This window comes from Dioscorea cayenensis, chromosome 16, assembly GCF_009730915.1.
Source record: "Dioscorea cayenensis subsp. rotundata cultivar TDr96_F1 chromosome 16, TDr96_F1_v2_PseudoChromosome.rev07_lg8_w22 25.fasta, whole genome shotgun sequence".
In the NCBI taxonomy this organism is placed as follows: domain Eukaryota; kingdom Viridiplantae; phylum Streptophyta; class Magnoliopsida; order Dioscoreales; family Dioscoreaceae; genus Dioscorea; species Dioscorea cayenensis.
This window is the reverse complement of record NC_052486.1, coordinates 20798283-20825021: the sequence shown is the minus strand read 5'-3', so window position 1 is coordinate 20825021 and position 26739 is coordinate 20798283. Positions and strand designations below refer to the sequence as shown.

The window sequence follows — 26739 nt, the reverse complement described above, 5'->3', positions numbered from 1 at the left end:
ATATGGGCCAAAGTATTTAGGAGATAATTTGTGGTTCCTTCTTTGAGCCGTTGATAATTGCCTGTAAGGCTTAAGCTTGACATACACCAGATCCCCCACATTCAACTCTCTATCACTTTTCTTTTTATCAGCCAACTACTTCATCCTGTTTCTGGCCTTGCATAGGTTTTCCCGGAGAGATTTTAACATGTTTTCTCTGGCCAACAAGTTCCTATCCAGTAATTCTAACCTCGAAGTAGCAGATTTGTAGGGTAGATGCACTGGAGGTGCCTTGCCGTACATTGCTTCGAATGGAGAGGTCTTGATGGATGAGTGGTAGCTACTATTGTACCACCATTATGCTAAGGGAAGCCATTTAACCCAATCTTTGGGCTTCTCCCCGGTCATACAACGGAGATATTGCTCCAAGCAACGATTCACAACTTCAATCTGTCTATCAGACTGTGGGTGGTATGTTGTTGAGTAATTGAGCTTGACTCCTTGAAGCTTGAATAGCTCTCGCCAGAATTGACTCAGGAATATGGGATCTCTATCACTAACAATTGATTTAGGTAGCCCATGTAGTCTGTAGAAATGATCCAAAAAGAGTTGAGCAACTGATAATGCAGTGTAGGGAAAAAGAGAGGGCCATAAAATGGGCATATTTACTCATTTTGTCAACTATCACCAGGATGGCTTCTTTCCCATTTGAATTAGGCAAACCTGTGATAAAATCCATGCTGATCTCTTCCCATATGCCTTCAGGTATGGGTAGGGGTTATAGAGGCCAGCAGGAGGGGAATTATCTGGCTTATTCCTCTGACAAATTACACAATTCTGCACATATTGCTTGATATCTCCCTTCATTCCCTTCCAGTAGAAATAATCTCTAATTCTTCTCCGGGTTACTTCAACTCCAGAGTGCCCTCCCACAAAACTGTCATGGAATTTCCTATAGTATGGACTGTTTAATGGATTCATCCTTGCCTATGACCAGTTTCCCTTTTCTTTTGAGTTGATCCTGAGCCCACACATAGTGTTGATTAACCTGATTTCCCTGCTGAAGCAATTGTATAAGCTGTCTTAATTCGGGGTCCTCTCTCCACTGCTTTTGGATTTTTTTCCCCATAATTATGAATTAACAGAAGACAAGGCAGCAAGGTTAGGTCTTCTAGAGAGAGCATCAACAGCTACATTCTCCTTTCCCTTCTTGTATACTATCTCAAAATCATAGCCCATGAGCTTGATTAGCCACTTCTGCTGCATAGGTGTAGAAATTCTCTGTTGGATGAGAAACTTGAGGCTTTAATGGTCTGTTTTGATCTTAAAATGCCTTCCCAACAAATAGGGCCTCCACTTCTATAGGGCCATAACAATGGCTAACATCTCTTTCTCATATATTGATAGGGCTTTGTGTCTCCCTGTCAATGCTTTACTCATATAAGCGATGGGCTTGCCTTGTTGCATGAGGACAGCACCCATTCCTTCTTCACATGCATCCGTCTCCACCACAAATTCTTCTTCAAAATTGGGAAGAGCAAGCAATGGTTTGGTCATCATTGTGCTTTTGAGTTGCTGGAAAGCTGTTGTACTGCCTTCATTCCAATGGAACTGGTTCTTCTTCAATAGTTCAGTTAAAGGTTTGGATAGGATGCCATAACCCTTAATAAACCTCCTAGTAGTAACATGTCAAGCCAAGGAACCCCCTCAATTCCTTGATATTTTTGGGTATGGGCCAGTTGTTAATAGCTTCAATTTTGGTTGGATCCATCTCTACCCCTTGCTTGCTGATCACATGCCCCAAATAATCAACTCTGGTAGCTGCAAAAGTACACTTGCTCTTCTTAGCATATAGTTAATTATTTCTGAGGGTCTCTAGCACTGTCTTCAATTGTTGTAAATGAACCCCCCCCCAGCTGCTACTGTACACTAAAATGTCATCAAAAAACACCAACACAAATTTTCTCAAAAATGGTTTGAAGACATTGTTCATGAGGCCTTGGAAGGTGGATGGGGCATTGGTGAGTCCAAAAGGCATCACCAAGAATTCATAGTGACCTTCATGTGTACGAAAAGCAGTCTTGCTGATGTCTTGCTCATCCATTCTTATTTGATGGTATCCTGATCTTAAGTCAAGCTTGGAAAAGTATTCTGCACCATGTAATTCATCCAAGAGTTCTTCAATGAGGGGAATAGGGAACTTATCTTTGATGGTCTTCTCATTGATGGCTCTATAATCAATACAAAGCCTCCAGCTGTTGTCTTTCTTCCTAACCAGTACAATGGGTGCAGAAAAAGGACTTGAACTGGGTCTAATGATTCCCTTGTCAAGCATCTCCTTGACCATGTCTTCAATGATGTTCTTCTGGAAGGATGGGTATCTGTAGGGCCTAACATTGACAGGATCAGTCCCTTCCTTTAAGTTAATTTTGTGATCATAGGATCTCACAGGTGGAAGTTACTCAGCTTCTTGGAAGACATCTTCATAAGAATGCAATAGTTGATTTAGTTGGAGTTGATGTTCTGGAGTCAGTTGTACCTGTCCTTTATTGGAATTCCTCTCCATACCTTGAGATTCCTGAACCATGACCAGAGAGCATAATCTTGCTTTACATAATTCAGAGGGAAGTTGCAAAGACTTAGCCAAGGACTTGTACTGCATCATTTGTAACCTTGGTTGAGGGGACCCCCTCAAGACCACTCTTTTGTTGTTCATCTTAAATTCCATCCTCAATTCACTGAAATTCCACAGAAATGGACCCAAGTAAAATTAGCCATTGTATTCCCAGCACCATCTGACAACCTTCTAAAGGAAGTACCATGATATTAGACTTGAATTCTACCCCTTGTATTCTCCAGCTCAGATCTGAACAAATTTTGTCACACTTGATCTTCTCCCCATTAGCTACTATTACAGTCATAGGAGAGTGTTCAGTCATCTCACACCCTAGCTATTTAGCTGTAAATTCATCTATGAAGTTGTAGGTACTTCCAGAATCAATCAAGATGTGAACCTTGTGACCCTTAACTGACCCACTCACTCTCATCGTGTTGTAGTCTGCCAAGGTTTGTATACCTGACAGAGCCTTCATTGATATCATTGCAGAAGCTTCTTCACTTGATTCAATCTCTCCCTCTGAATCTTTGATGCCAATTTCCTCTTCTTCTTCTTCAGCTTCATCACTCCCCACTAATTCCAAACTATATAGCTTCTTCATCTTACAAGTATGGCATACTGTGTATTTTTCATCACACCAGTAACATAGCCCTTTCTTTCTTTTCTCTTCTAGTTCTCCACTTGATAGCTTCTTGAATGGTTTATACCCCCCTCCTTTGAAGTTTTCTGTTGGTACTATCTGCTGAATTGGATTCAGTAATTCTCTTGGGAGTTGGCAGCAAGGGTACACTCCCTACTTTGGCTGAAAATTTTCCTCTTGCAAGGGCATTCTCTATGGCCGTTTCTTGTATCTTTGCTAAGCTGATGGCTTCCTATAAATTGGCAGGCCTGAGTAGCCTGATGGTATCCTTAATCTCCCCTTTCAATCCACCCATGAAGAGGCTCAAGATGTGGTTGTCAGAGAGCTCCACTCTGTTGAGAAGTTCTTCAAATTTAATTAGGTAGTTGTGGACTGAACCAGTTTGCCTCAAGTCTTTTAATTCTGCAATTGGATCATAATGCGGTTCATTACCAAACCTTGTATTCAGCTGAATTACATACTCCTCCCAACTAGGGACATTCTCCTCTCCCCTACTCCTCATATAGTTCTGATGCCACTGCAATGCTGCACCCTCTAGGTGTAATGAAGCTATCTTCACCTTGATGCCATCAGGAGTCTCATCAAATTCAAAGAACTGCTTGCATTTAAACAACCAGTCATAAAGTAGTTCACCATTAAACTTGGGAAATTCCAACTTGGTTAATTTGGGCCGAATAGATTTGAGATAAGATAGTTCCTTCTCAGTTCTGACATGAACCACAGCTGTAGTTGAAGTAGATGCATTCCCCATCGGTTGTAAATTTAGTAATAAGGTGCGCAGGCCACTAATATCTCTATCTTGTTTTTTCCTCATCTCTTGCATTTCCTTGTCATGCTTCTCTGACTGCTTCTCAACAGTTTCTCTTAGGAAACCCTTCAAACTCTCTTCCATCTTCTTAAGTTCCTGATTTCTGGTCTCCATCAAAGCTTTCGGTTTCTTTTCTTTTTACAGTAGTCTTACCTTTCTGATACCAAATTGATGCAATCCTTCAGCTGATTACAGCATAATCCTGCAATTACTCACTAAGACAGCACAAATAACTGAAAATAAATAGACTAATATTAGGATCTCATAGATCCCGACATAACCAACAAGACACCAACAACATTATATAGAACTCAACAACAATGCAGAAATAAAACACAAAGATCAGAGACCAAGTCTGGAGATCTCAACCCCAAGTCACCCAAGGAAAAAGAAGAACATGAAAGATTGATGAGAAAGTCTTCAATAATGCCACGCATTCCCAGTATGAGTTGTTTACATTGCCATTTGATTGAAACTGGGCCCATATGTCTGGGCATTTAGTGAACTTATGGAGAGTCTCTGATCAGGATGCCAAAAGACAGAGATGCCCTTGCCCTTCTGTGTACCAAACCAAACTGGTCAAGGGTAATTAATGTAAATTCCTCTCCCGGTTTGCTTTCCCATTTCAAAACACACTGAAAAAACGTAGCTACCCTTGGTCCTTCATTCAAACCACAGTAACTGTTCGAGGTCAACTTATGTAGTTTCACTCAATTCAAACACATTGATTTTACTAAGGAGCCCCTCCTTATGTGTCTACCGGATTTAACTATTGAGGATACTGAGTGTCATTTCCCCTTCTCAGCCCTCCCGCCAGACAGCTTGCCATCTTCTTCATCAACTGGACCCCTCTCCCTCTAATTTATTCTTCTCTTACTTACTAATATAATCACCTTGCAACAGATGATCTTTCTCTTTTTCGTTTTTCTTGATCTCATTATGGATATAAAGAACCCTGTTTTGCAACCCTCTGTTTCTTGGATTTTTATGGAATTTTGTAAATGCTTTAGTTCTTTGTTGGATTTTGATTGTTAAATCTTAGAAGGAATTTTTTGGATGCTTTCTTGATTTTATTGTTTTCTTGATTTCTGTTTTGGTGATGCAGCTTGTAACCAAGTGGAAAGGAAGCTCTCTGATTTATTTGTGAAAAATGTACTCTGTGTTTATTATTATTATCATTATTATTATTATTATTATTATTTTTGTTATGTGGCAGTGTCATTTTTTCCCTTTCTTTCAAGATTTTTGTTATTGATGAGCAAGAAAAACTAGCATGCCCTCTAGAACCAATTTTAGTTTTAATTTAATGATGGCATAGTTTTTATTTTGTTGCATGCTTAATGATGGGTATTATGTTATTCATTTTTGATGACATATTTTATTCTTGGGTTACATTGTATAAAAATCAAATTAACGATAGAAATCATTAAATTGAGACATGATTTATCTGTGATTTTTGTAATCATAAAATAGCTCATAACCTAGAAGATAAACTATGATTTTGTATTTAGTGTTACTTACCGCATGTTGTACCACTATAATAGCTTACTACCTATGAGATAAAAATAAAATATGATTTTGTATTTAATATGACATATTTTATTCTTGTACGACATTCGAGGGTTGCATTTAAGGTGTTGTTTTTTATTAGAATCTCAAAATTTTGCCGTTGGGCAATGGTCATGTAAAGAAAAACTTCCTGGTGATGTCTAGGTTGGTATTTCTGGAGTTGGTTACATGTGGTCTGTCTCTGAGGCAGCACATGATGAGTGGATATTTTTTATTGCACCAATCCCTAAGGAAAAACTTAAGTCCTCTCTTGGTGCTCATGATGATAAGCATGAAGTTAACCAAGATGAAAGCAATATTCTAGCTTCTGGAGAATTGATTCCTGCATCTAATGGTACTGATTTTGATGGGGGTGATGGGGAGGATTATTGTAATTCAGCTGATTTTGAAAATGAGGTAATTGTTAAGCAGTGCCACATGGCAATTGATTATTTCTCATGTTAGTATTTTTCATACGAATTTAAGCAACTTTTAGGTCGAGGCAACTTTTTGTAGGGCTCTTGCTGGGGTTGACGTGCAAAATGTGATTCTATAAATTAGTTTACTATGGTAAAATATTTCTTTGTATGATTATTTCTGGTAACTATATGCTACTCATAGTTGAAAGCTGTCTGTTTTAATCATTTTCAAGTTTTTTGTGATTTTTCAGCTCTGAACTAACTCACTAGAGATTTTTCTTTGTTGATATGTATACATATGGACTTTAAGTTATAATATAAAAAAAGCCTTCTACGGGGCTACACTATACTTCAAAATGAACTTTATGTCATTTCATGTATGCAATTGAGGTTTGAGTGCTGTGATTGCAAGACAACTGTTGGAAGTTTTCAAGGTCCGACTGAGGTTCACCTTTTGGCTCAGTGGAGGTGGTCTTAAACATGTGGTTCAATCAAGACAGAGATCAGTGTAATCGAGTACTCACACACTCATACACAAGCAAGCGCACACGCTCTAAAGTGGAGCTTGTCTTCTATTTATTGCAGCTGTGTCAAGATGTTTTGCTTTTGAATGTTGCTAAAGTTGACATTTTCTTCCATTTGTTGTTTTTTTCAATATGTTTTACTTTTGAACATTGTGCTACATTGGTTTGTGTAACTACTATTACTATGTAAATATAATGCAAAATGTTCAGGTTGTCATACAATGTCACATTCAGATTGTGCTGGTGCATTGTTTTATGCTATTATGAAGCCGGCTTCAGCTATTCCCTCTCTAATAATGGTGAATGCTTCAAAATTTGAGGCTTCATTTGACTGAAATTCTAACATATGTGGTCATCAGTAGCGTGTTGTACTCATCCACTCTATTTTCTTCAACCTATCACTTGGAGTTGATCAAAACTACTATAGACACCATGTTTCTCCACTCTATAGAGCTTATATGTGCTTTTTTTTTCATTTGAAGTGTCCTTATGATGCCTCATATAATGCAGCTGAGCTATCTGCAAGCGCAAAGAAGGAAATTAACAAAGTGCAAGAATCTTTTAAAGATTTATATCAAAAGCCAGAATGAAGATGTGCTTTTACTGTTATTTTCTGCAGTCTCCTTGGATTTTTTCTTGGCCATTCCATTATATCTACGATTTTCTTATACATGATGAGATTGTTTGAACCATGTACCTAAATAATTTTATAAACTGTATGAATTTGTGTTGACAGATTGAAGTTATAATGAAATTTGAGGAGATTTGTTTGGAGACCATCAGAGAATCATGTCTTTTGTTTACAAGGGGAAGTATGTGGCTTGTTCAAACATGTATTGCATCTGGATGAGGTCCATATCAACCAAACTCAATCTTTTCTTTGGTGGAACAATAATAAGATAAAATGATCTATTTACTTTTATTTAGTTGCCATCACTGGCTCAGCAAATTGGGTAATGAATGTTCTACATGGGGCTTCTCTGCATGGAGTTCTGTTCTAAACACTATTGAAGTGAATGAATTAATGCATTAGTTTGCAAAGGAATAGAACAAGCCTGTGAGTGTATTTTAGATTATTCTTAGCATAGTTCTAATGAGAAACTACTTATATGGCTATTATCAAAAAGTATGATGCCTTTGTGATCCAATTACTCAACTATGAAATTGAATTCTAGAGCTATGTTTTATACTCTGTAAACCTAGTTTGCAACTTTATTTTATTTTTGGGTTGTTTTTGGGCTTACTTTCATCATATATTGACATTCTTTCTTGTAAAGTAATTGTGACAAGAGATGATAAACACTGATTACTCCCAACTTGTTATGCTTGTCCTATCTTTGTACAGCTTAGAAGTTGTTCCAGATTTTGCTTCAGCTGTATGAAACTTCCACTTTCTGTTTACACAAAAAAAAAGATGTGTGCCACTAATAACAAGTGTTTTTGTTACTTACTCTTCTAGTTCTTCTAAACAACTCTGCCAGATTTCTTTTGCCTAGATGAATGAGATAGTCAAGCAGGCTGAACCTTTTATCAAGGTAAGCATGTCTCTATCAACTTGTTGAACCCTCTTATTGCCACATCTCATTTAAAATGTCGGTTTGGTGGTGATGACAAATAGTGAAAGTTGTCTTTTCCTTTTCGACTCTGATTTTGTAAGGCATTATTTGCACCTTAATCACTAACTGGATTGTTTAAACTGTGTGCAATGGTTAAAAGAGGCCCCCGGAGGAAGACGAAGATGACCGACAATATTAAATACTGCGCTTTGTGCCCATCAAGGTAAGGTAACAGCTCATTTCCCCAAACATCTATATCTTATTTTTCTCGCTCAAAGGAGTGACATGTTGATCTTGTGTAAATTTCTAAGATCATGGAGAATGGAATGAACACATTCTCCAGTATTCCAATCACCCTCAGCTTCCGACAAATGAATTGTTCTTGCCCGCCGGCTTTTAGATTTTGAGACTGCATGTTGTTTCCTTGTGGCTTTGAATTGGTTAAATTTGTTTGTAGTTGAATCGAGAATGTCATTTGCAGCAGACTTCATCAAGGCCACGCATAAAAAGAACAATCTTTGTTGTCGATGATGTTAATAAGTTGGAAAAGAGGTTGAAAGAGATGCTTATTTATTTTATAATGTAATATGTCTGTTATAAATGTATGAACTTACTCTTTGCACAATGTTAAAGTTATGACAGCATCATTTACATGGATATTGTTTTTTTTTTTGGGAAAAATAACTTTTCAGTCCTTAGATTTTTTCTTCATTACCAAACCTGTGCTTCTATAATAGTAGGTGATCCCTTTTTTTATAATGAATGTTTTTCCAAGGGGAGTTATTGCATGCAAGGTCGGATATCAATTGTAAATATATAATTTAATAAAAATAAACAAAGGATTAAATGCAAATAAATGTAAAGGTAAATTATCTTTTGAATCCATTGAAATTTTGATTTTACCAATTCAACCTTGTATTTCCATGAGTTCCATCTATCACTTTTTTTTTTAAGATTTTATTGAAAAAAATATCTGTGTAAAATACATATTATTATTATTATTATTATTATTTTGAATAAAGTGGATAAACCACTAATTTATTAAAAAGAAGAAAACAGAGGAGTACAGTAGAAAAGGTCGCGAACAAGAAAAGTCTAAAATAAACCACATATCATTTTTAAAAATTTTAAAAAATTCATGAAATTAGACATTCAAGGGCTGATAATGAAATAGCTGTCAATTATAGGGATTAAATGATAATTTAACATATACTTTAGGTTAATCTTGCAATTAACTTTAATCAAAGGGACTTCTTGATAAATTTCTCAAAGCTTATATAGCGGTAAGAGATGAGAACAGTGTTCAATCCCATTGCTCATTCTTCCCTCATCGCTTGCTAAAACCCTAGCCTCCTTTCACATCGTTCTCCATCTCTCTCCCTTCGTTTTGATCTCGGATTTGCAGGAGCAACGACCAGGTATGAAGATCTTTCTCTTTTCGTTTTCTTGATCTCATCCTGGATGTAAAGAACCTTGTTTTCTGCCCACTGTTTCTTGGATTTTCGATGGAATTTTGTCGAAAACGTTGAGTTCTTTGTAGAGTTTTGATATCTTGAGTTTTTTTTGTGCTGTTTTCTTGATTTTTGTTGGTTTCTTGGCTTGCTGGCTGGTGTATTAATGGCGTGTACTGTGGTTTGGTGATGCAGCTGTGGTGTGGTCCGATTCAATGGAGAACGAGGCCGGAACGGCGGGGGAATCAGTGTTGTCATGTGCCAATTGCGGAAAGCCTGCCAGTCTTCAGTATGTGCTTATGTTTCTATTATTTTGTATGTTTTTGTATTTTTGTTAAAAGAGCTGAGAAGTTAACTTTATTAAAATACTAACAAAAGATGCATGAAGAATACAAGGAGACTATAAGCAAACTAAAACAGAGGCTACAAACAGAAATTAAGGTCTTCATAAGCCATCTCAGTAATTCTCTTCCTTGATGAAACAAAGACAGGGAATGCAAGCTGATTCCATTGCTAGCTAGCCTAAGAGTCACCCTGATCCAAGTTTTGGGGATAACATGAATCCTTGGAGCCCTGGCATTAAGGATCGAGTGTCTGAGAATATTAATCCATGGGTTCCCTTTCCAAGCATGTTGTGGTTCACCAAAGTTGATAGCAGTAAGGTAAGGAGGTCTGAACAGGCTATGAACATGTGATGGATAGTGAGATTGTTCTTAATGGCACAGTGGAGAGCAACACTAAGCTTCAGCATCTATTTCGGAGCTCACTGCTATAGGGTAGCATCCTGCAATGGAAATTGTATAATTAGAGCTGGAAATATAAAAGCCTGCACCACCTTCAGAAATGTCGTTGGTCCAGAAGGCTGCAGAGAACATAATAAGGCCCTCAATAGACAAGAAATTAGAAAGTAAGAGGTTCTTTACCATCTGAGACATGGAGTCAAAAGAATATTCCTTGGCATGAGCAAAAGCTTTCCTGGCAATTGAATGAAGATTTGTAGGTTTGTTCTTGAAGATGTAATTACATCTGGCCATCCATATAAGCCAAGTAGTAGCAACAACGACAGAATTGACAAAAACTGACTTGCTGCTATGATAAGGTTCTATCTATATAGGCCAGAGAAAAAGCCATTGGGAAAGGAAATATGTCTACCAAGAAGTTCACTGACCACAAACTAATCAATCTGGGATTTGGAACAGGAATTAATGAGGTGCTCAGTAGTTTCATTCTTCAAGCCACATAATATACAGAGTTTGAGGGCCCAGATTCAAGAAATGGAGGAAGTCATAAGTTTTAATTTTGCCCTGGAGGAGTAACCAGATTAAATGTTTTGCTCTTAGGGCAATATTTAACTTCCAAAGTTTCTTCCAGCCGATCTAATTTTCGGTGAGGCTAACATTGTGATTAAGATGTTTGTAAACCATAGAGGAAAGTTTATTGATATGAGATTTAGGGAACCAGATCTAATGGTGAGTTCGTAGAATTCCTCTTGCTTGGCAGAATTCCTCTTGTTAGACCAAGTAGGGAAAAATATTTAATTATTGTTAGGCCAAGTGGGGAAAAATATTTCAGACTCGGTATTGTTGGAATGTTGGCCTGTAAACAGCCCATAAATTGAAAGGCACAAATTAATATTCCGGGCAGTCTTCCTAGGGGCACAGGAGAGAAGAATCATATCATCTACGTGCATAAGATGATTGAAATTATAACAAAGATTGCTATTAAAGCCGGGATCATGTGATGTCTTAAGCATAATTGAGGAGGGCTTTCAGCGTTTTTGGGATACTAGGATGAAAAGATAAGTAAATATGGTATCTCCTTACCTAATGCCTCTCAAGGAAGAAATCTAAGAAGTATGCTATCCTTTGATTAGGATGAAGAAGGAAATATAACTAAGGTCCTAATCCATGAGATCCAAATTCTAGGAAAATTTATTTTGGCAAAAGTGGTGCAAGAATAACAATCCAACTCTTAAGTGTCATAAGCCTTTTCTATGTCAATCTTAATTAACATCCTAGGGGGTTTTACTAAATCCCGATTAATGGAATGAACAACTTCTTAAAAAGCAACAATATTGTCTAAAGGATTGCAACTAGAAACAGAACCCCATTGTTCTCTACCAATGAGATAAGGAAGAATAGTTAAGGTGATTAGCCAAAATTTTAGAAATTATTTAATAACAAATGTTTTTAAAGGAAATTGGTCGGAAATTAGAAACCAATTTGGGGTTGTCCTTTTTTGGAATTCAAGCAACATAGGTTTTACCCCAAGCCTTAGACATGACAAAATTAGAGAAAATATTAAACAACTAAGTGAAGATGATCACGAATCTCATTCCAAAAAAAAAAGTGGTAAAACTCCACATGTAGGTCATCAGGACCAGGGATTCTACCATAAGGGTGAGAAAGAAGAGTTTGATAAATCTCATTCTTAGTAACTACATGAGTGAGAAAATCAAAATCACTAGCAGAAATGGTATGAAGATCATTAAGGCGAGCATTTAAAATATCCAAAAAATTGTTATAAGAGGATTCATACCAAAGACCGAAGTAAAAGTTTAAAACAACTTGTTCAATACTCGGGACGATCAATAAAAGAGTGCCCATTGGAGTCAGTAATGTGAGAAATAGAGTTATAATGTTTATGAATACAAACACAATTGTGAAAAAAAAAACTAGAATTATGGTCCCCATTTTGTACCCACATTACACTAGGCCCTCTGAGCCCATTTAACAACATTGACTTTGAAGGGATAGCAAATTATTATAGAGGGCCACAAGATTAGTGTGAGTACTATTATTGGAAACACTATCAACATCAGCATGTTCAAGAGTATGAATTTCCATTCAGTGCTATTTAAATCACAATCAATGGAGTTCATCCCAATGAAGCGCTAAGAAATAAGGTTTGATCTAGTGCGATCAATCAGATGAAAAAAGGCATGCATAGGATTAGAGTGAGGTTTAAAATTTCAGGCATTCTTGACAGCCAAGTGACAATCTAAATAATCCAGCTAGTAGTTGTCAAAACAGAAGACTTTATTCTTATAAAAGCAGCACAAGTAAGTAGTTAAAAGAAGAGGAGAATGATCATAAAAGGTTCTAGGTAAATGATTTAGAATGTAAGAATCAAATTTGGAAGGCCAATTAGGATTTACAAGGCAATGATCCAATCTGGCCAACGTCTAGCTGAACCAGATAGATTGTTACACCAAGTATAATCTGAACCAACACATCACACACCTAAAAGATTATTAATAGCAATGAAATTAGAAAACATGCGAGCTTTACATGCATAATAGTAATGAGGACCATCCTTATGCTCACTCAAAGAGATGACAATATTAAAATCCCCAATAATGGCCCAAGTTAAGGGAGGACATACTAGATAACTTTTGCTAGAGCATGCATTGAGCCTAGACTCGGGAAGCATTGTATACAACCCAGAGAATCTAGTCATTATAAGGGTTTGGAGAGATTACCAAATGATTACCATATGAAGAGCTTTCCTAATGACTACAACATGAGTGATTACCAAACAACTCTCGCTAGAGCAGGCATTGAGCCTAGACTCGCGAAGCATTGTAAATAACCCAGAGAATCCAGTCATTAGAAGGGTTTGGAGAGATTACCATATGAAGAGCTTTCTGAGAGACAACAATGTGAGTGATTCTCCCAATATGTTTTTTCCACAAAGCAATGATGTCCTCGGAATAACTATCAGCCATAAGTACTGCCCATTCCCATTCATGGGTGTAAGTTTGGAACTAAAACAGTCAATTTGGGCCGCGCCTGGGTGGTGGCTTGTGAACCACTCCATTTTTGTAGTCGTTGGATATAGTATGGATCGTTAGATGATTTGATGGAGTGGGATCAAAGGCGACCACCATTGTGCCTTCATTAATGCATGTCTCATCAACTGTTTCTGAAGTAATGTAATGGGTCAAGGCTATGCATGACCGCCAAGACCTCTACCACTTCCCCCACCATGTGTCAAGCGGGATGTAACATTCTGGGGAACGTGTACATTGGAATTCTCAATAGGCGGCACACCTAAGGTCATGTTCGTTGGGCGTGAGGACGGGCCTCCATCTTCACGACGACCCCAGGGCATGATCTCGCCATTAGGAAACTAGCATCCACAACCCATAATCATTTTTCGAGATATCCACCGGCCTTTCCACTTCTTGCGGGGTTGAAGCACTAGAACTTTCTTTCGCAACCAAATCGGTGTCAAATGAACCATGAAAGACCCATACCTCCATCCTCTTATGGCCACCAAAGTTCTAGTGAAGGGGTTGAGAGTAGGGATGGGCATGGGACGGGGAGTCCTCGCCCCCCGCCGGGATCCGCCCCGTTTGGGGCGGGGAATCCCCGGTTTCCTCCCCCGCAGGGACAACGGCGGGGAATAAAAATTCCCCGATCACTATAGCGGGGTGGGGGCGGGGAGTGATCTCCCAGCCCCGCGGAGTCTCCATCCCGAAATGTTATATATATATATATATATATCTTTAAATAATAATGTTTTTTGAAATATATATATATATAATATAATACAATGTTTGGTATTAGTAATGGTTAGTCTCAATTAATATCTAATTTTATGGATTTTTTTCCTTAGATTATTGGATTTTTGTAAGAAATGTGTTAAGATAAAAATTAAAAAAATATATAATATAATATCATGTTTGTTATTAATAAAGATGGGTCTTAATTGGTATCTAAGATTCTAAGTTCATGAATTTAAACATTAGATTAGTGGATTTTTTAAAAAAAAAGTGTTGGGAGGCTGGGGCTGGGATCCCCGTGGGGCAGGGACGGGGACGGGGAATCCCCGCCCGAGATGGGGGAGTGAGTGGGGAGATACTCCCCGTCCCCGCCCCGCCCTGTGCCCTGTGCCCTGTGCCCATCCCTAGTTGAGAGGGTTCACTCCGATCACCTAAATGCTGGTAGCTATAGGAGTTTGTCCCATGTCCAACCAATCTGCAAAGATAGCAAATAGTAGGGAGTTTCTCATAGAAAACAACAATGAAAATTCAATGTTCCTCATCTTTAATTAAAAGGCCCTTTTTCAAGGGTTTGGCTAGATTTATCTTAATACAAAGACGAGCGAACTTTGAATGAGCCAAGGAAGTGATGTATTTGCCCACTTTAAGGAGCCATCCAATGTGAGCAATAATGGTTTCTAGGGAGTCACTGTCCCTAAAGTCCATGGGAAGGTTTTGGAGCCGAATCCAGATAGTGGCCGTGGTAAGTTTTGCAAAAGCATATTTAAAGAAGGGATGCTAAGGGGCCAATTGCAGGACGTTTCCATTGAGATACCACAAACCATCTAACATAAGCTTCTGCATGACATTATGGGTTTCAAAATGAATCAAGAGATAGTCATTCGGAAGACCAGAGATGTGAACTACCCCCAGGTCACTCTGTTTGGCATGCATGCTCATTTTCACCTGCTGGAAAGGAAGAGGTTTTTCAAAGAACTTACTGTGCAAGGAGTTTTGGAATCGCATCCAAGCTTTGGACTTATCATTGGTGTCCATGAAAACTAATTCAGACATGTTCTCCTTGAGTTTCGCCAACATTGGGCCATCATGCAAAGGGGAAGAGTCAACACAACGATGCACCACAAAAGCTATCTCTGCCCAAGAAGAGGGAGGAGCCTAACACCCACTTCCCATAGCAAGTGGGAAGGGAAAACACGAGCGCTGAACAGAGGGAGCAAGAGAGCGTGAAAGCTATTCCAGAGAAACTTCTTTTGTACACGAGCACCGCAAAATCCTTTCAAGAACCAATCTCTGTTCTTTGTTTTGCAGCTTGTAACTAAATGGAAAGGAAGCTCGCTGATTTACTTGTGAAAAATGTAACATGGTGTTTGTTTGTTTATTTATTTATTTATTGTTATGTTTTTTTTTTTCAAGATTTTTGTTATTGATGAGCATTATAACATTTGGTAACTGATCTTCTCCCTAGTTTGCCCAGTAAGGTGCAGAGTACCAATATTTGAGATTTGCCATGCTTCTCCATAACCAATTGGAATGTGTTATTTTGATGCATACTTTGATCAGTTGACAGAACTCACCAAACATGAATCTCTTTTATTTATTTAGTTTTTTCTTCAAATATTTTTGAGACACCGTCTCTGATTAAATTTTTCCCTGAGACTAAGATGCTGAGCTTATTTGGTGAGTCTTAAAAAAGATTTGTTGTGACATCATTTATTTAGAAAAGAAAGAAGGATACTTTTACATAGTCTTTCACATCTTTCTAGAACAAACCTTTATCTTGAAGTTGCTTACTGGATTTCAAGCCTATGTTACTGTCTTTAAAGTTTAAACTTGGAGTTCTGTAGGGATTTGGAAAAATAGGTTCAATGGATTTCCATATATTAGGCTCCTCTTTTGTCTGAAATTTATATTTTTTACTGATAATAATGATAATGAGAACTTGTTGATGATTTAGTGGTCAAAGTTTTGGTCTCATTCTGAGAAAGGGACTGATTTCCCTTTTTGTTGTTCTCTTCATTTCCTTCACCATATAAAATTTCATGCAAAGAGCATTTTGGATACTAATAGTATACATAATTGCAGCTTATTGTTACTCTCTACATTTAATTGGTGTTCATAGCTTATGAACATGTCATTATTATGTGTGAGGTCCCAGTTAGTTACTTCTCCTTCTGGGACATCTCCCTTACAAATTAACACATGCTAAAGTTATTATTATTATTATTATTATTATTTTACCTTTGCAGATGTCCCAAGTGCCTGGAGCTAAAGCTACCTCGAGAAGATGCTTCTTTCTGGTTTGTACCTTTTAGTTCTGTGGGGAAATTGTGTACTGATTCATGTATATGCTTTTGTAAATATTTCTCACTTATATTTCTTAGTTACGAATACAATTTTTGACCACGGAGGCTTTTACAGAAGGTTACAAGTGAGGATGTGAATGTTTTCCAAAATAATAGATGTAATCTATTCTTTCTTAACCTGCTAGATTGTTTGGTAAAAAAAATATTCTTTTTAACCTTTTAGGTTGTTCTTGTATAGGGCTAAATTTGTTGACTTCGTGTGTCATAATTTTAGTAAATACCTTAATCAAGTCCATTGATAATCAGTACTTTCACAGTATTGCTAACTACTTCTTGTTGTGGCAAATGACGTACTAAAACGAGGGCTATAAGGAGTGAGCAACAATAATCTTATTAACTTACTGGGTTGTTACTATTTGATTTCTCCAAAACATGTATTTGACTATCGATGCCCGATATGGTTCGTTGATTAAAGATGCTTGAATGTTAATTGCACATGAAAAAAGCTTGGCTACAAGGGAATTCCATATTAATCTATTTTAAGGAAAAAAGATTAAAGCATTTAAAATTTTGTGAACAATTTTGGCTTTAAAATTATTTTTCTTGAGTTCAAGAGGTCATGCACATGAAACACATGCCAATCACATGGCTGGCTCTGTTACTTTTCATGTATTTCTTCATATACGTCTATAAATGTGTCATATCATTGAGATATTTTAAACCTTTGGAGCTAAGCTTTATTTGATAGATCTACAAACTTTTGACTTTGCAGCACACAGGATTGTTTTAAGGCATCCTGGGCATCTCATAAGAAAGTGCACTTGAGAGCAAACCTAGCAGCTGCTGCACCATCTGAACAAGTTCAAGATGGTTGGCTATATTGCTTGAAGAAAGGTCAAGCTCGAACTTCTGAGCTTCCTTATTATGATTGGTCCGGGTAATTTTCTGAGATGATTTTATTTGGTGTCTTTGTTTTGCATAAGCAGTAATTTTGACATGCACTTCAGCAGGATGATATTTATGATGTTACAACATAGTAGCAAGTATAGCATAGTTATCTTCCTTAATATCGATATCTAACATATATTTGAATCAAATCAAATTGAGTCGAACCGGCTGCTTGAAGATGCCAACTTTTCTTATTTTGCACATGTTCTTTTTAGTAATCTAAATTTCTGCTTGTGTTCTGCATGTAGATTATAAGATTTTTTTTTTTATTTTTGCATTGTGAAGGACTTTGGCTGACTTGCTTGTATTTCTGAACTTTTGTTATTGAATTTCTTTGTGAATTTTGAAAAATAATTGTAAACTGGGATAAGCAAATTCTAGTCCATATTGTTCTTAGATGTTGTTACTTGATATCTTTGTCTCATCTTTTGATCTTCAGAGATAATTTTTATCATATTCTGTAATATCAATTGTGGTGATCATTCTAATCACATATTTTGTGACAATCCTAATGTATAGGTTCACAAGTTCGTCCTTTGTCCAGTGCATCAAAACATGTCCCTTTAATATTTTCTCAGTATTTTTAAATATTTATTTATGTGATTTTGTAATTGAAATCTCATAAAATCTATGTTGCTTCTGAATTAAATGAAAAATTATCTATTTTTCTGGCAGAACACTAAGGCCACACCGAATATCAACCATGCGTTCTGTGCCCTTTACAATTGAAAGGCCAGATTGGGCAAATGATGTGAGTCCTACTTGGTTGTTTGTGCTTCATTTTCCTTAGAGGTTGGATTAAGACACAAGGAGTTATCTGCGGCATATTTATTAGTTAATTAATTTTTCTAGCTCCATGTTTGACATTTATTCTAGTATATACTCATGCTCCTTGTCCAGGAGGTTAGAGTTTGGCCATGCATTGCCTTCATTCCTTGCATACCTATCATGTGCTTGCAGATACTTCAGAGCAAATATTTTTATATTGATTCTGGGCTTATTTTTGCTTCTGACAATTATTATATGTTCTTTATGTTATCACTTATCACATGCCGCTGAGTATATTTGGAGATGGCTTGGGAGTTTTAAACTCTGCTTCTTGGACAATTTTTGGCCCATCTGTCACCCATCCTGGGTATTCAAACATCATCATTGTCTTGCTCATTTTTCTACTATCATTTAGCATCATAAGTTTTTAACGGATGGGTGATTGTAAGGTTCGCTTTTTGCCTGTAAGTACTGTCAAATATGTATGGTCAGATGTTGTGAGGTTCAAGAGACACTGCTTGATTATTATCATATGTATACAACAATAAATTTTGCTCCCCCTTGGATACCAGTTATCAATTCCTAGGGCATTTTTATGTAACTCCTAGAGGTGGAAGACGGCCTCACATTTGACCTTGTACATTTACACCACCCATTACAGTAATTGACCCTCAACCTCTGGGTATGAGTGCCAGTTGAAACAAGTGACAACTTGTAAGCATACATGTTTTTATTGGTTTATTCCCTTCCTCCTCCTCCTCCTCCTCCTCCTTCTGCTTCTGCTTCTGCTTCTGCTTCTGCTTCTCCTCTCTGTGTCATGTATATTTCAACTTTATTCTAAGCTATATCTTGAAACACAGTTGAGAAGGTTAGTATAATGTATATCAAAATTCTGGATCTGGCTTTATGTGGAGTATACGGCAATAATTTTAGATTGATTCATTACACCTGAAGATGTGCTGTCATGTATATTTCAACTTTATTCTAAGCTATATCTTGAAACACAGTTGAGAAGGTTAGTATAATGTATATCAAAATTCTGGATCTGGCTTTATGTGGAGTATACGGCAATAATTTTAGATTGATTCATTACACCTGAAGATGTGCATTTGAATTGAATTTGTTTTTTCTAATGATGTATTGGCAGGGAATCCCAAAAGTTGAGCCCAGTAGTGACTTGCAGAATATAGTGGAGGTAGTCATGTTATGGAGCTCTATTTATTTGACTTTTTCAGCTATACATTCTTGAGTAATGATGCATTGTGGTCCTTATTTGAAGATCAAGACGCCGGAACAAATTGAGAGAATGAGAGAAACATGCCGAGTAAGTAACGAAGGTGCTTCCTGTGACTTATGGTGCAAATATTCATTAATTGCTATATTGTCCAGACTATCCTAATAGAGAAACTTATGATGCTCTCTAGGAGATGGCTTCTGCAAAAGAAATAATAACAAATAATAACAAAATAATAATAGCAATAATACCAATACCAATAATATTACTATAAGAATAAAATGCTTCTGCCTAATAGCCAATTAAAATAAAGGATGTGATGAGGCTGTAGCGTCTTTCTTCTCATTTTCCTTGTTGAACATGTGGAATAAGTGAGTAATTGTATTTAAATTTCCTTCTCTGCGCTTTTCTTTGCCTTTCTAAACAAGCCTATAGAAATTGCACCAGGGGCATGCTTTTGGTGTGCTTTTAGACAAACATGATGCTGATAGTTAGACCTAGTAAACTGGCCAGGTGGGTAAGCCTACTCGCCGGTCATCCTACCTGTGGGTCGGGAAGTAAGCTTTACACGGATTTTTAAGGGGATATAAATCACTTACCGATATTTGCAGGGGGGCAAGCGTGTCGATGTTGACCCATAGGTATATCTAGTTATAGGTTCCTTTGTTCTGTATGGACTCATTCATAAAGTTATCTTAAAATTGTGATTTGTAAAATCTTGTGATGGAATAATTGTGAAAGTTATTTTAAAATTTGTTTTAGTTATAACCTATAAATGCACATATAAACATGTAGATTCTCTTTCTAATCAACTAATATAGCTTGTATTTGTTTACAAATTATCTATTATTACATAGGGGTGCGTGCAAATAAATAAACTTCACTAATTATTAATTTATTAAAAATTCAAAATGAAGTTAAAATTTACCTTATATAAATATATTTTAAGGACACAGGCCTCTTGTTGCAAGCTTTTTTGTTTTACCTGCGAGACTAGACAGGGTAAGTAGACCTTATTAAGTGTCCCTTGCCAAGTCGATTGATCCATATCACTAGGAGTTGGTAGTAGGGATAATGACATAACAGGATAGAATATGTCAGAACTGGAGAAGACATGATTAAACAAATTATTGTTCTAGACCATTGATAAAACAAAAACAAACGTTTCAAATGACAAAATTACCCTCATGAGATTGTTTAAATTTTTAAATTTTGAGAAATATGATATCAATTTAATTTATTGAACTTTAAACCATAATTATCATATATAATTATCCAAAATTTGAATAATTTTGGTTAAAATATTTATAAACTGATATCTAAAATAAATTATAACTTATTTCGAAAAAAAATTTACAGTAAAAATTCAATAGCGAACAATATGTGCATATATGCCACTAAAAAATTTACAATTTTTCCTCTATTTTAAAAGTTAGCCGAGATTGTGATATGCATATATTTGCAGGTCACATATTTATAATTTTTTTGTATTACAAATACACCCTATAAATGCAATTACAAATTTAGTGAGGGTTTATACGAAAAGAATCATATGTTAAATTTGTATATATTTGAAATATTCTTCATCTATAACTTTGTATATGGTAAAATTAATAAAACACATATATTTACCTTTGAAAGGGATGGATGCAAAAATTCATGATCTTAGGGATGTATGTGTCATTATTTTTTTTAAGGATTTATTTATAAAGTTAATTTTAATAAATTGTAAGTGCTAATGAGTTTTATAGGGGTATATATAGTAAAAGCTAAACACACTCACAAACATACACATACACACAGGGAAAAGAACAAAGCAAAGGTTAAATTAGTAAATTAGTTTGTTTCATGGGACAAATTTATCCCATGAATTAAGTCAAGGAAAGAACAAAAGTATTTGTTCTGCCACACACGCAACAAACAAAATACAAAAGTAGTTATTTAGTTATGCTCCAGTTTATTCCATGTACCAAATGCATTTTTAGGTTGTGTTTGGTTAGTGAGTAAGGTGTTTGATTATGTGTTTTTTTTTTTAGAAAATTGGTTTAGAGTGAACTTTTGTATGTGCTGGTCACACTTTGACTCAATTAATAATAATTAATTAATTAAAGTTAAATATTTTAAAATTAAAAACTTTATCTTTGTAACTAGATGTTTATTAATATTAATATTTTCTTAGAAAAATAATTAATTAATATATATATTAAAATAATTAAATCGTATAGGTGGGATAAGTTTGGAGTGTTTGGTTGAAGAATGTGGATTTCCAAACAAACATCCCCCTAAGATGTCTATGCATTTGTTATGATTTTTAGCCTCTTGTTTTGGCATTTGGAGTTGATGACATAACACTGCCTGTCATATTTGTGGAGTCTTCAATATGGTAAAATTTGTATGAGAGAGATATATCTGTTGACCTCTGATAGATGTATTCTTTAGTCTTCAATATTGGTTTGTCTTCCTTAGAAAGACTTTTCAAAAGAACCAGTTCTCGTGTACCTGTAAACCATCATTTCACTTGTGCTATAATAATATGGCAACCAATTTACCTTTCGACTTTTAAGTGCTAAAAGTCCTTGTTAATGTTGTCAGACTAATTTCCGAGAAAATTAATAATTTCACTATATACTTGTTAACAGTCATGGTCTTTCATGCACCTGCTGAACTTTATCTATTTTCAGATTGCAAGGGAAGTACTAGATGCAGCTGCTCGAGTTATTCGACCTGGAATTACAACTGATGAAATTGACAAAGTGGTCCATGATGCAACAATTGCTGCTGGTAAGTTATCTCTCTCATCTGGGTTCCTAGGGTGAATGCTCATACTGTTTCTAGTATGAAATCTTTTTACTCTTGAATGGTCATGCTGTTTCTAGTATGAGGCTTTTGCTCTCTTGATGACTGCTTCATGATTTGAATGCTGCTGATACAGGAGTTGTTGACAATATAGATGCTTATGCTCCTAACTGGGGTTGATTTACATTATATGTACAATATACTCACGCTGTGGCAGCATGCTTAGGTTTTAGTTGTATGCAGTCCTTAACATTCTTCTCTTGTACCACATGAATAAGAAAAAGTTAGAACCACAATCTAATGTTGTTCATTTCCATTTATGCCTAATTATTTAGTTTGTTGGTATTTACTCTATGCCCTATACTTCATCATTCATATGATTGTTTTGTGGATGTTGATTAATGGTTGACTTGTATATTGTTGAGAGTGCTATTATGGATTTATTGGAACTAGTCAATAAGACTTTGCAAAAGAATAACTATATATCAACTTACTCGATTCATTTTTGTAATTTTATTATTTATTAAAATTTTGTGTCATTAAAATTTAAAATAGATTTTATATGGCACTCATATGTGGTTGCTTGAACAAATCACACACTACTTGTGCAGTTTCTGGTCACTATACCGTCTGCATATGAATATCATATTTAGTCCACTGGTGACTTTTAATAGCTGGTTCTAGTTCTTGCATGTTCTGTCCTTTAAAATCATTGGTGTGTTGAATATTTTGAAATTTTAAATTGGTTTCCTTGTATCCACAAATTTATTGTGACCAAACTACAAATCTATGAATGATATTGACCAACTGCTAACTCTATTTTAATCTTTCCTTTCAGGAGGATATCCATCTCCACTTAATTATCATTTCTTTCCTAAGTCTTGCTGCACGTAGGTTGTTTTAATGATTGTTTTACTTTCCATGTGTAGTTGAAGAAAACTAAGTAATGCTGATAATCTCTATACTACTGTTTGACAGGTCAGTAAATGAGGTCATCTGCCATGGGATTCCAGATGCCAGGTGCATTTATCTTCCCTTATTAGGATCTTTATTGGTCTTGTGGTCAAGAGTTTTATATTGCATGGAGTGAAATTGGCCTTCATGATGCAAATGGTGGTGAAACTATGCCAAGTGTAAAATTTCCTGGATCAATTAAAGCAAGATCCATTCTCTTTTAGTTTATCCATGGTTTACAAGACATCTTGCTTTGTATGATGAGGAATAGGTTCTATAGGGTCAATGATCATTTTATTTTTAATAAAGAAACATTATTGTGGTAATAAGCTCATAGCAGTTTTTTCAAATTTTATTTTATCTTACCATATGTTGTTACACGCATTTGTGTTGCAGGAAACTTGAGGATGGAGACATTGTTAATGTTGATGTTACTGTATACTATAAGGGTGTCCATGGTGAGAAATTATGCTGTCAGCTTCTTGTTTTCCCAGCTTTATTTAGTTGATATTTTTAAACTATCTTAATACCTCCACTTTTGCAGGTGACTTAAATGAAACATATTTTGTTGGGCAAGTGGATGATGTCTCTCAAAAGCTTGTTCGCTGCACATATGAGTGCTTAGAGAAAGCTATTTCTATAGGTATGATAATTATGTCTAAATATTCACATCTTAGAGGCAGAACTGGCAAAATGCTCATAGTTATTGAATATTTGAGTTCATCACATTCAACCACGTGTTTGTCAACCCGTATCACGGCTATTTCTTTTTAATCACTTCTTCAGAAACTTATTTTGTGAACTTCATTTCTGGTTTTGTAAAGCAATATTTCACTTAAGTTAATTCTTTTCCAGACATTCATAATACTCATTTGGAAATTGTACTCCTTAATGTGAATAACACAATATAGATAAAATTATGCGATCCTACACATTCATTCATGAAATTGGAAAGCTTTCTTTTCTGACTTCTCAGTTTATTTTTGGGCTCCAAAATCATTTGTGTAGGCTTTATTTGAATTGTTACTCAGACTTGGTTTCTGTACTCAGGATTTATAAGTTTATTGCAGTCTTTGTACCATGTTTGCATGTCCCATTCAGAAAATATTGCTGGTGATGTTTTTCCCTTGAGGAATGGATATGTGGTTCACTGACTTGTACATCATATTGTTATGCTTACTCCATATTATCAATTCAATTGTGTGTATCACTGACTTGATTATGTGGTTCCAAGGCCTCTGCTGTTCGTAGATCACTGACTTGTACATCATATTGTTAGGCTAACTTCCACATTATCAATGTAATTGTGTGTATCACTGACTTCATTATGTGGTTCCAAGTCCTTTACTGTTTCATTCAAAATGTTCAATCAGAAGAGATCAGGGATTTACGGGTATCTTGATGTTAAAAAATAGGCATCAGCATAAGAAAGCTGGAAAAATTTTCTTTTGGAAACAGGTTTCTTTTGGCTATCAGTCTCCCAATCTAATTTTGAATGCGTCTTTTCCCCAAGTTTCGTGAAATATATCCAATGGGATTCATTAAATGCTTATTATATCTTTTATTAATCTATCTAATTTTAGAATACATTCTCATTGCTATATATTGGGTTTCCTTGAAAGCAGCAACAATATCTCATATTCTTCTAGTGTTTGCATTTCAGTGAAGTAGTATGCTCACATGCATGTGAAACTGGCCTTCTACATGTGCTTTATGTAGAAATTATTTCCTCAAGACAGGAAATCTTAGATGCATACATAACTAGTCTATTAAAATTTTCTTTGTGCACACTTTATTTGAATGAATGCTCCATCCAAATTCTATCAAGATTCTCATCTTACATGCATGTGAAACTGGCCTTCTACTGCAATTGTTTTAGTTGATACTCTTCTTGAAATTAATGTGTATCCTACTATCATATAACTGTCTTAAATATGCATTGTTCTCATGCTCAGTGAAACCTGGAGTTCGATTCCGTGAAGTTGGAGAAGTTATTAATCGGCATGCATCAATGTCAGGATTCTCTGTGGTAATCTTGATATGTTTCTCATCAGAGAAACTTCACCTTCAAAATTGTTACATTTATCTGGAATGCTTACATGGAAGTTTTTTTTTAAAAAAATAAAGGTAAAATCATATTGTGGCCATGGTATCGGAGAGCTATTCCACTGCGCCCCAAACATTCCTCATTATGGAAGTATCCTTTTTTTCAATTTCTTATGCTGTTTGTGTCATATCTTCTTTTCATCCAATTGTTTCATATGGAACTCAATTAACTAATAACATGTTATATGAGGCCACTCCTCTAGTTTGTATGTTACGCTCTCATCCTTAACATGCTAAAGGAAACAAGGCTGTCGGAATGATGAAAGCTGGACAGACATTTACCATCGAACCTATGATTAATGCAGGTACTGTTAATTTTTCGGAAGGTCACTAGTACTTTTATGCATTTGATAGTCTGCTTCATTCTTCGAAAGCTATTTTTCTGTAGGTGTATGGCGTGACAGATTATGGCCTGATGGATGGACAGCAGTTACCGCAGACGGCAAGCGGAGTGCCCAGTTTGAGCACACACTGTTGGTGGGTTATAAACTCTCATTTATGGGTTTTTAAGAATTAAAAAAGAAAAAGAAAAAAAAAGAAATCATGACTACCTTGTTTCTTTTGGTGCAATATGACTTTTTATTTGGACGCTTATTCATTAAGGTATATAAATAGACAAGAGGTTTATAGAGTGGATAATATGATAAAACTTGTTTAGCATAAAATTTGACCAAGTATCTAACTTTTGGCAATATGGGAACATGTATCTTTGCTAGGATTTTTAAAAAACTAGCACCCCCAATTTCACTGTTTCTGGTTTGACTGTCAAATTTATTTCACGGCACGCGTATATAAGGTGCGCGTCTGGTTGTATTACTTATCAAATGACAAAAACACTTGATTTGCAGGTGACTGAAACTGGTGTGGAGGTCCTCACAGCAAGGTTGCCATCCTCTCCAAATGTCTTTCCATGGTTAGATTCTTGATCACATCCTGCATTGAGCAGCATTATACAAGTTTATGAACAATTTTTCGGGAGGTGAGGTCAGGAGAACAATTCATCCCTTAAATCTGGGGGGATGATACTATATAGTTGCTTCTTTTTTCACCCTTGATTACCATTTCTTTCATCAGCCTGTTGTGCTTTGTCATTTAAACATTAACTGAAGATGATTTTGGATTTCTTGCATTTGCTCTGCTGTGCTTGATAATTGTCATAATCTTTTTGAACTATTCTGTTTTGATTGATTTTCCATTTGTAACCTGTACTGTATAAAATCAATAAATGCGTACATTTTTTTTTGTTTTTGTTTGTAATTTTTTTTTTTTGTATATAATTTGCAATATGTTTAGCACATGTATTTATTTGTGAAGTATATCGTGTGAGAAAGACCATTGCATATCTTCATGTGCAATTTCATGGAGTTCATGTGGGCTCAAAATTTCATGGAAATATACTAATATTAAATAAATCTTAATAATTATTATTGACAATTACACTTAGTCTGATAAGATATGCAAATCACACAATGACACTTAATTCACAAAATCAAATTTCAAATTTTGGCTGGAATGAAAAAGGTTTAGTCTACCTATAACCTGTGCATCCAATCATTGTTTGTTCTGGCTCTTTCCAGAAAA

At 35.8% G+C, this 26739-nt stretch overlaps 1 protein-coding gene across 2 annotated transcripts; it reads left to right on the top strand.

Annotated features, from left to right (window-relative positions):
• Window positions 1-9395: 9395 nt before the first annotated feature.
• On the top strand, window positions 9396-26401 carry LOC120279100 (methionine aminopeptidase 1A). Of its 2 annotated transcripts, XM_039285961.1 has the most exons (17): window positions 9396-9509; window positions 9738-9831; window positions 16296-16346; window positions 17125-17289; window positions 17976-18051; window positions 19216-19263; window positions 19348-19392; window positions 21984-22083; window positions 22937-22988; window positions 23077-23118; window positions 23449-23510; window positions 23597-23695; window positions 25008-25081; window positions 25180-25249; window positions 25398-25463; window positions 25547-25635; window positions 26007-26401. In XM_039285961.1, the coding sequence occupies exons 2-17, from the start codon at window positions 9758-9760 to the stop codon at window positions 26082-26084; spliced, it is 1191 nt and encodes a 396-aa protein (XP_039141895.1). In that variant the 5' UTR covers window positions 9396-9509; window positions 9738-9757; the 3' UTR covers window positions 26085-26401. The 2 variants fall into 2 exon arrangements, with proteins under 2 accessions (XP_039141895.1, XP_039141896.1); XM_039285962.1 differs by lacking the exons at window positions 9396-9509; window positions 9738-9831; window positions 16296-16346; window positions 17125-17289; window positions 17976-18051 and adding an exon at window positions 18101-18435.
• Window positions 26402-26739: the final 338 nt, after the last annotated feature.